A 9975-nucleotide genomic window follows, 5' to 3' on the forward strand; every position below is an offset into this window, starting at 1 on the left:
ATGCATGATGGATTATTGATGGATGGATGGATTGATGATGGATGGATTGATGATGGATGGATGATGGATGGATTGATGAAGGGATGGATGGATGATGGATGCATGATGGATTATTGATGGATGATGGATGGATGGATGGATTATTGATGGATGGATGATGGTTGGATGCATGCATGATGGATTATTGATGGATGGATGATGGTTGGATGCATGCATGGTGGATTATTGATGGATGGATGATGGTTGGATGGATGGATTATTGAAGGATGGATGATGGTTGGATGGATGGATGATGGATTATTGATGGATGGATGATGGTTGGGTGGATGGATTATTGATGGATGTATGGATGGATGGATGGATGTGTTCTTTCCTTACCTGCATCAGGTTTGGGATGCATCAGTTTGAAGGGAACTTCCAGACCGACCTCACTGCATTACAAAAAAAAAAAAAAAAAAGTGTTTCTCACTGCAGTTTATTAATGAATGAATACACAGTACATGATGTAACAATTATATGTCACTTTCTACTTTTCTACTTACTACTATTGATGAAAACAAGTCAACAGGAACTCACCTTGATCCCATCATCCTGAGAACACGACAGAGACAAAGATGAAAATTGGAACAGAGAGAATAAAAAATGATGTTGAATGTTTTGATTTTAACAAAACAAACAAAGACAGCAAACATTTGAAAGTTGGCAACAGTCAGGAGCCGGTGAGTTCAAACTCGGTCCAAAGTAATGAATTTCTACGTCCATCAGTTACAGAATAACATGATTCATCAGGAGTCTTTATGTTTGTGTCACCAAATTAACGTAAGTCCAATATTCTCTCTCTTTTAGCTCTGTTTTTGGTCTCCACCACCATGTCTAACAAGTCTCCTACTGTGGCTGTGTGTTTTTGGCGTAACAAATTTAGTAAATGCCTCAAAATTTCACAAAAAAACGTTTTATGCTTGAATGAGGTGGAGAAGTTGGTGTATTGATGAAATCAAAAAGCAACAAAGTGCAATGGACATAGAGCTAATGGATAAATGATGATGTTCATAAAGAATGAGAAAACGTGAGATCTGGTGGAGGCTGTAACCTTCCTTACAGAAATGTCATATTTCCATCAGGTTTTCTAATATTAAATGTCTTTACTGGGAAACACGCACACACAAACACACACAAACACTTGTGACTGACCCTCCGACAATGAGCTTCACCATGATTCTGTATGAAACCATGATCCCCATAACTTCCTTCAGCACACCGTCTTTGACACTGAAAGTGAAAACAAACACTTCTGATAAAAGACATAATAATGTGACTCAATGACCGAGCTGTCATTTAGGAGGCTGTTCTCATGCATCATCTGTAGCTATTCCTAGGAAAATGAATGCGCGTAAACTGTAGATATCCCAAGAAATAAATATGCATGTAATTCTATGTAATCATGAACGAGGAAGGGGGGGTGTATGGGTCAACAAAAGCAGGAGACCGCTGTTTGTGCTCCTTGTGAAACGAGAAGTCAGTAGTTTTGTTGCTTGAACCTGACCAAGAAGTTCACGATCTATTCTTTAACTTAACTGAGTAGTTTTAAAACGAAACTAAGTATAATCTTTTCCTAAACTTGCTTCGGTAGCTTTGTTATGTAAATCTTACTCAGCAGTCTTGTTGCCTAAATCTAACCAAAAGCTAACAAAGTATTTTACAATCTTGAGTTCTGTTGCTGAAACATAACAAAGTATTTCAAGTAGTTTGTGTTAGGATCCCTGTCTGCTCCTAGTGTGTGCTCCTCTGTTTTTCCCCTGTCTGTTTTGTTATTGTGGGCCATGTGCTTATGCTTTGTTTTTGTGTCAGCCTACAGTTTCCACCCCCGTGTTCCGCCCTCTACCACACCCCACTCCTTAGGCTCAGCTGTGGGGAATTCCAGCTGATCGTCCCCAGCTGGCTTAAATACCTCGCGTTTCCCCGGTGCGGCGTCAGTCCGTCCAGTTACCAGTCTGGTCACAGTGCACGTAAGTCTGAACACCGATTCAGTGAAGATTGTAATCTGTTTGTTTTTCTGTTCCTTCAGTATTGAGTGCGGTTGAGCTTCCCTCCGGACTCCGGTGCAGAAAGAGGAGTGACTTTAATTTGCTGGACAGTTGGTCTTTGTTTTTGTTCATTCATTCTTTGACTCCTCCTGCACATTTAAAATAAAGTCTTGGCTGGAGTAAACCTGCTGTGTGCGTGCGTTTGGGGCCACAAACTACACTATCCCATAACAGTTTTGTTGCCTAAACCTAACTATTTCACAATCTTTACCTGAACTTACACGAGTAGTTTTGTTACCTAACTAATTGGTGTTATTGCCCAAATCTAACCAAGTAATTTATGTTATTTTCAGAAACGTAACTAATTCATTTTGTTGCTTAAACCTAACCATTTCCTTAACTCAACTGGTGGGCATGCAGAATCTGGCGTGGTGTGTGTGTGTGTGGGCAGATGTGCCTCCTCCTCCGATAGTCACTCCCTTTCCTTCAGCCTCAGAACAGCCTGAGAGTGTTGTAAACTTTCCCGAAGTTTTCCCTGCATGTGCAGTTACTCGGTCGATGAGTCGTGCCGAATCAAAGGAGGTAGATGGGGACGTGGAGGAAAAAATTGCTGTGTTTACCCGATTTTCTTTTTTCTGTGTCTCATAGTGATCTGCAGAATGAACAGAGCAGATCCAGCCTTGGAGGAGTTGTTTGGATCAGTGCTGTCAGTTGGTGAGGCGAAACGTGCGTCCAGGGGCTACCTTCTTCGAGATGGTATTTTGGTGAGGAAGTGGGTGCCCCATGGTGAGGATTTTGTTGGGGATCCCATTTTTCAAGTTGTCATTCCAGCCAAGCTTCGTGGTCATGTGTTAAGACTTGCTCATGATGGATCAGGGCATTTGGGTGTCCAGAAAACCTATGACTAGGTTTTTTTGCCATTTCTTCTGGCCACAAATGAAAAAGGATGTTTCTATGCATATTAAAACCTGTAGTACATGTAGGATGACTAATAGGCCAAATCAGGTCACTAAACCTGCTCCACTGGAGCCAATTCCAGCTGTCAGCCATTGAGTGCCTAATCATTGATTGTGTGGGGCCGCTGCGCCGTGCGAAGTCTGGTAGCCAGTATTTGATAACTGTTGTGTCAAAGCACCGGGTACCCGGCAGCGTATCCTTTGCGAACAATAACTGCAAAATCTGTGGTTAAGGCCCTGAGGCAATTCATAACTGTGTTTGGCATCCCTAGAGTCATACAAAGTGACCAGGGATCACATTTTTCTTCTCGCCTGATGGCCCAAGTGTTAAAGCTGCTAGGTATCAGACATAACCAGTCGTCTGCTTATCACGCACGGAGTCGGGGCGCTTTGGAGCGGTTTCACCAAAAACTCAAGTCTCTTTTGCGTTCATATTGCACCGAGCTAGATGGGGACTGGGAAGATGGCCTACTGTGGTTGCTGTTAGCTGCATGGGAGGTTGTACAGGAAAGTACAGGGTTTAGCCCAAATGATCTAGTGTTTGGCCACACTGTCCGGGGTCCAGTGTCTGTGTTTAAGGATGGTTGGAAGGAGTCAGGTCCGCCCACCAATCTTATTGATTATGTGAATGGGTTTAGGCATTGACTTTATTCTGCAGGGGAGTTGGTAATGGAAATGTTAGCCGCATCACAAGCTAAAATGAAGCGGTATGGTCCTCAAGCTGAGATGCGTGAGTTTAGTGCCAGTGATTGAGTTTTGGCTCTTTGTCTGTTGGTGACTTCACCCTTCCAGGCTAAGTTTTGTGGTCCGTTTACAGTGGTTAAACGCATCGCAGACAAGAATTATTTGATTTCAACTCGCGGTCGCAGGAAACCTATTAAATTGTTCCACGTGAACTTGCTGAAACCCTATTATGCTCACTCTTCTAGTGCACCTGGTGATGTCCAGCAGGAACCAATGGCATTGAAACCAATGGCATTTGCAACACTGGCCCTGTGTGCCAGAGCACTCAGTATAAAAACCCTCTGGATTCTCAGTGGGTCGCTCTCTCTTTCCTGAGACACCCACTTTGGTTTCGGTTGTGGTTTGTTCCTACACTATACAACACTGCATATACACTTTACATGCACCCACTCACACTGCTGAAATGACTGACTTCACATGTCAGTTAGTTTGTTTCTTTTATATTACTTTAAACTTAATAAATAATTAATCAACTGTTTCATTGAATGAGTCTCCCTTTTTTTGTCATGGCCGTTCGGCCCGGTTTGTGACAGTGTTTAGTATGTTTAGTGGCCTAAACTTAACTAAGCAGTGTTGTGGGCTAAACCTATCCAAGTAGTTGTTTTGGCGAAACATAACTAAATAGTTTTGTTACCTAAACCTTATTGAGTAGATGTATTGCCTGTATCTATCTACTGGATCTACGGGATCCACCTAACAACTGTTTTCTTTTAAAGAGGCTGGATGTGTTGCTCACATGCTCGATGACGCCAGGTTGGTGTCTTCATGCTTCAGCTTGCCGTCCAGAGCGATGCCCCTCCTCTCCCTGTTGTTAGCCAGCAGAGGCAGCAAGGTGTAGACTTTCTGCAGGGTTGCTCCAGGAGACACCGAATCCCTGAGACACAAATGAGCATTATTAAACTTTAGTAGAAAATACAGTAGTGTACAATGACCTCCATGATTTTACTATCGAGCATCCAAATCTTAAATGTCCTCCGGCTCACGTTTGAAACTCTTCTGAAAAAGCTTTGAGGAATGTTAAAAAAATTAGGGAAGCTAAACCAGGAAGTGTAATAAAAACATACAAGGAGCAATTTTCCTTCACTGTAACATTAAAAGCGACGTCATTCACACTCGAACCAAAATTATGAACCAAAGACTTCTGTAGTTTTCTGACGAGTAAAATTATTTTATTGAGACAGAAGAACAAACCTTTAAGATTAATCAAATAATAGTTATAGTGACAATGTTACCTTAACTTTAACTTCAAACAGACAAGTTATATTACAGACTAATTCAATTAACTGTAAATACAAAGATTCTTTTTTCCAACTGCATATTAAGAAATAAAAATAAAACAAGGAGGCAAGCTAAAACCACGTTCATTTAAATGTTAATGTATTTGTTAGGATTTGTCTTATATTTTTAAGAGACTTTGTTTCATTGAAAATATGTGAGACCTGGGAACAAGATGACATCACTAAAGAAACTCTGTGAACACAACTACAATAAGTACAGCGAGTCAAAGTTAAAGCAGGAAGTGATGTTAAAAACAGTTTGGGTCATTTCATCCACAAGAAGCCTTTTTAAAAGAAATAGTTCTTCAAGATGTTGAAAGTTTAGCTGTTAAAAGGCATCTTCATCATCATCTCCATGACGGTGAGTATGTGTGTGTTGGTTTCAGGATCAGAGAACGACAGCTTTCCTCTGTTCCAGTCCAGATTCACTCTGATCCTCTGGGGATACTTCTGGACTTTGAGAACGAATTGATCTGATGGAGAGGCAGCTCAGTATTCACCAACCCAGAACCATATTCTCCATAATCCAGACTCTATGTCTCTCTTCCTCTGGACAGACTCTGGTAACACACCCAGAGACCAGTCTGTACTGTCTCCAACCTGGACGTCCCTGAGTTAAATCCCTCAGAACCCAGAACAGACCAACATCCATCAAACCTCTCTGGATTATCAGGAACCTGCTGTTCCTCTCCTGGTCTCACACTGGTCAGATCTTCAGACAGGATGAGTCCTGAACCAGCAGTGTTTGGGTCCAGAACCACAGGAGTGTAGGAGACCATGTCCTTCATCTTGTTCCAGATGTTGAAGGCCAGGTTACCCAGGTGTTTGGCCTGGTCTATCAGAGCTCCTGAGAGCAGCTGTGGATCCTCCAGCAGGGGGCGCTGCTGGACTCTTTCCACTGCAGCCTTGTAGTTGTTCAGGAATGAGACGTCTTCAGCTCTCAGCTGGTCCTCTGTGGCTCTGACTGTGTCTGAAAGAGCTGCTATCTCTCTGCTCAGAGCCTCCATCTTCTCCTTCATCATCTGACTCTTCTGCTCCTCTTCCTCCCTCAGTGCAGCCATCCTGGCCTCCTCTTCCTCCTCTAGAAACTGGTAAAGCTCCTTAAACTACTCCTGAATCTGCCTCTCTGTGCGTCGGGCCTGGACCTTCATGTGTTCTGCTGTTTGATCAGACTTCTCTTGAACTTCTTCATAAACCTTTAACTTCTCCTTTAAGGGCTCCAGAGCTTCCTGAAGGTTCTTCTTGTGTTGTGGCGCAGCTTCATCGATGGGTCTGAATCTGTGGTCGCTGTGTTTCTCTGAATCTCTGCAGACGAGACACACCGGCTGCTGATGGTCCAGACAGAAGAGTTTGAGTTCCTCAGAGTGCAGACTGCAGAGAGGCTCTGAAGCTCTCTGATCGCTCTGCTGTAGGAAACTCTCACACAGGTTCTTTAAAGTGAAGTTAGGAGGTACGAGTTCCTTTGAATGTCTTCTCTTACAAAGTGGACACTCTTGGACTTCCTTCTCTGTCCACCAGTTCTGCAGACAGACTCTACAGAAGCTGTGGCAACATGACAGGATAACGGGATCTTCAAAGACCTCACAGCAGACAGAACAGCAGAGATCTTCCTCTAACCTGGAAGCCATTTAGTCCGTGAGTGAAGCTGTGAACTCAGCAGAGTATCAGCCAGTCGTCCTTCACTCCCTTCGTCTCTTGAGATTCCACTTTCTTCTTGTGAGTCTCCAGCAGGTCTAAGAGGCAGTACTCCAGTCTTCCCTCCTGTAGTTCTCCTTTCTCAGTCTGAATGGCAAACTTGTTGTCAAAGTGGTCTTTCTCTTCTCAGTGAGGCAGAATACTCGTATCAGTTTCCTGGTTCGTCTCAGGTTAGTTTGATCTTTAACTGTCCAGAGGTCAGTTTTATTCCGTGTGATGAAGCAATAGAACTTACAGACCACGTGGTCCTTCTGTTAATGTTCACCAAGGTCTAAAAGTCTTGTGAGTGTATTTCCAATACGTTGCTTTCTGAATACTCGGGACTAGAAGTAGTTATAAAATCTGATTCTTAGCGGTTTGTTTGAGCACTAAAGTTAAAACCCAGGTTCCAGTTGCTGGTATCAGTACCTGGTTGAGCAGCTTTTGCAGGTTAACAATCATATTAACAAATCTCTCATCACACGATGCAAACATGACTCATGAGCCAGCATCATATAATACAGAGTAATTAACAGCGTTTAACTTTGGTTAGATAACAGGTTAGTGACCCTCGAACTCTCTCTCACGTTCTTTGTTAGTGTTTTATTTCTCAAAGCTGAAATCTATCAAAGGAGTTCAACACTCATCAATCATTGTGACTAAAAAAGGCACAAACCTCCATGTTTGAGGCGCATCTTTCTTTCTTCCTTCATATTCAAAACGTATCTTAATTATTGAGGCTGTTAAAGTTATATTTATATTTTCTTTATACAACCAGAAAACTGTCATAGAGAGAAATGTCTTCCTGATGTGACAGAGTACAACACTGATTTAGATCTACAGATGTGATGATGATGAAACCTCTCTCTGTAATTCAGTAAGACGTAGTTATTTACCCCGGTTCCTCGATGGCCACAGATTTGACGTAGCTGTCATTGGAGTACAACACCACCGTGGAGACCTGATCCACTGAGGAGGACGAGAAGGAACAGGACTTCCATTTACACTTGTTCATGCAACAAGAAGTTGAGACATTTAGCTTCTCTGGCTTCATGCAACTTAAATGCATCTGTGCATGTCTGAAGTGAAGAACGTCCCTCCTCTAATAGCAGTCGTGTTTACCAGAGACGATGAGGTTCTTGATGTTTTTGCTGGAGTTGTTTGTGACGCTGACGTGCACTTTGACGGGCTCACCGTGGTAGTATGTCTGGAAACAAGATGCAAGGCCAGAGAGCTTAAACAACACATCATCTGTTCATACTACTGACGATGCACAAGGCTATTTCAAGGTAAAGTTCTTTACAAATATCTAGTCAACAAGCTGATCTAGAGAAATAACTAAACCCCCTCATGTGCAGAGTTAAAACAGTGTTGATCAGAGGATATAAAAGGCAACACTTCTAATGATAATAATGCACAATAGATGGGCTTCAAGCACAACAACTCCGTATTTGATCAAAGTGCTAGGTTTCATTAAGTCCTTTCAGACGGAGGTGTGACGAGTTATATGAGCATGATGTGCATCAGCCATGAAGAAGATGCTGCAACTGCTTTTGAAATAGTACAACTTTCCTGACTGACGGCTGCTGACAAACATTCCCGACATCATGTTACTGTTTAAAGATACAAATAATGAAGAAACGCACCTCTTTGTCCAGACTAGCCCTGACATGCAGCGGTTTGTCCGACATGACAAAGTCCCTGGTGGTTTCAACAGATGGCGGCGCTCCCTCCTTCTCTGGACCATACTGAACCTTCCTGATCATCAGCTTCACTGAGCTCCTGTTGGACAAAGAGAAACAATCGTTTAAATAATAAAGACGTACAAAGTCCGGGTGACACTTATTCTGAATCACTGCTATCTTAGTGTTCGGAATAAAAGAAAAAGGTGATCTGAGGTCTACAGATGAGTCTCAGGGCCAACACATCCTTTTACATTTTGACTTTTGAGATCACTTCAGTATTAGTGCCAGGTATAATACATTTAAAAATAGATTCATTATTTTGATAAATTAACTGATATGTTGGAAAAAAAGCTTGAAATGTTGTGAATAATGTTTAAATGTTGATAGAAATGTTGAAATGTTGAGATTAAAACTGAAATGTTGAGCATAACGTTACATTTTTTGAGCAGAAAGTTACATTTTGAAAATAATGTTGAAATGTTGATTATGAGTTAAAAGTTGTGAAAAATGTTGAAAAGTTGAGTTTAATGTTAAAATGTTGAGTATGAAGTTTTATTGTTGAACATAAATAAAACTACTAGAATTAGTATTATGACATTTTGACTTTCTTCTCTGAATATTCCCCCTATGTTTGTCCCTTATCCTCTCCCGTAGAGGACAGAGCTGAGACTCACCGTTTGCGTATTTTAGCGTCCTGACTCTCAGCGCTGAACGCTTTGATCTCAAACTCCACGGCACATTGCTGCAGAAGAAGAGAGAACAGACGTCACCAACCTGGGATGCGTCTGCTTCATCAGCACCAGTTAGATTCCCGTGTCGGGATCTTACCTTGCCGACATCGTGGGGTGATGGCTGGAGAGCCACTGAGCAAGGCAGGTTGTCAGGAAACTGAGAGGACAAGAACACAAGTCGTCAGACTTTACGTTGTGCTTATTGAGCCGATACATAAGAGATAAACCCAATAAAACACGTTCAACAAGCAGTAAATAAATAAATAGAAAACAGTTTTAAGATCCAGTCGGACTGGAGTTATGTCTCCATGGGAGGTGGGGGGGGAGGTGGGGGGTTTAACATTACTGGTCAGTTATGTGTGTCAATGATAATAATTAATAATTACATGAACACCATGTGATTAAATCATCAAATACATTGTTTTTCAAGAAAAGGAAAAAACAATTAAATATAACAGACTGTCTTCAGTATTTACTACAGTGTATACTAATCATCAAAATATATTGTCTTTACAGTCACTACACAATAAGTTAGTGTGAATTTTGTACGAAAACATATTTTAACAACGATTCTATACTAACTCAATGTTCACAATTCATCTTCGTGTTTTGCAGCTATGAAGAGATTCTGTGTTTCATTGGACGATGTATTGTGAGACAGCAGTATTACCGCCTCAATAAACCATTCTGAATACTGACTAATGTCTTCAGTTTACTTCATCCGGTGTGAAAACAATACATGCTAATCCTCCTTTCAATTAGTGTGCAGTCTGGAGTTGGGACACTTGTTTTCATAGTCAGTGTGATATCTTGGTTGTCTTTTTGTGTCTCTTTGTGGTTGTTTTGTGTTTATTTGTAGTCTTTTTGTGTCTCTTTGTAGTTGT

The 9975-nt window shown here is 41.6% G+C and overlaps 1 protein-coding gene and 1 pseudogene across 1 annotated transcript; both read right to left on the reverse strand.

Annotated features, from left to right (window-relative positions):
- Positions 1-300: 300 nt before the first annotated feature.
- Positions 301-9248, reverse strand: LOC116377824 (beta-arrestin-1-like; the record flags this gene model as incomplete). The annotated part of the gene is made up of 9 exons (XM_031839565.1): positions 301-431; positions 577-591; positions 1192-1269; positions 4461-4598; positions 7572-7644; positions 7798-7882; positions 8322-8457; positions 9035-9102; positions 9189-9248. Coding segments are annotated over 9 exons (753 nt in total), but the record flags the coding sequence as incomplete, so codon positions are not given.
- Positions 4876-7228, reverse strand: LOC116377825 (nuclear factor 7, ovary-like; annotated as a pseudogene).
- Positions 9249-9975: the final 727 nt, after the last annotated feature.

The sequence above is a fragment of the Anarrhichthys ocellatus genome, unplaced genomic scaffold, assembly GCF_004355925.1.
Source record: "Anarrhichthys ocellatus isolate YVR2014 unplaced genomic scaffold, GSC_Weel_1.0 scaffold1719, whole genome shotgun sequence".
Classification (NCBI taxonomy): Eukaryota; Metazoa; Chordata; class Actinopteri; order Perciformes; family Anarhichadidae; genus Anarrhichthys; species Anarrhichthys ocellatus.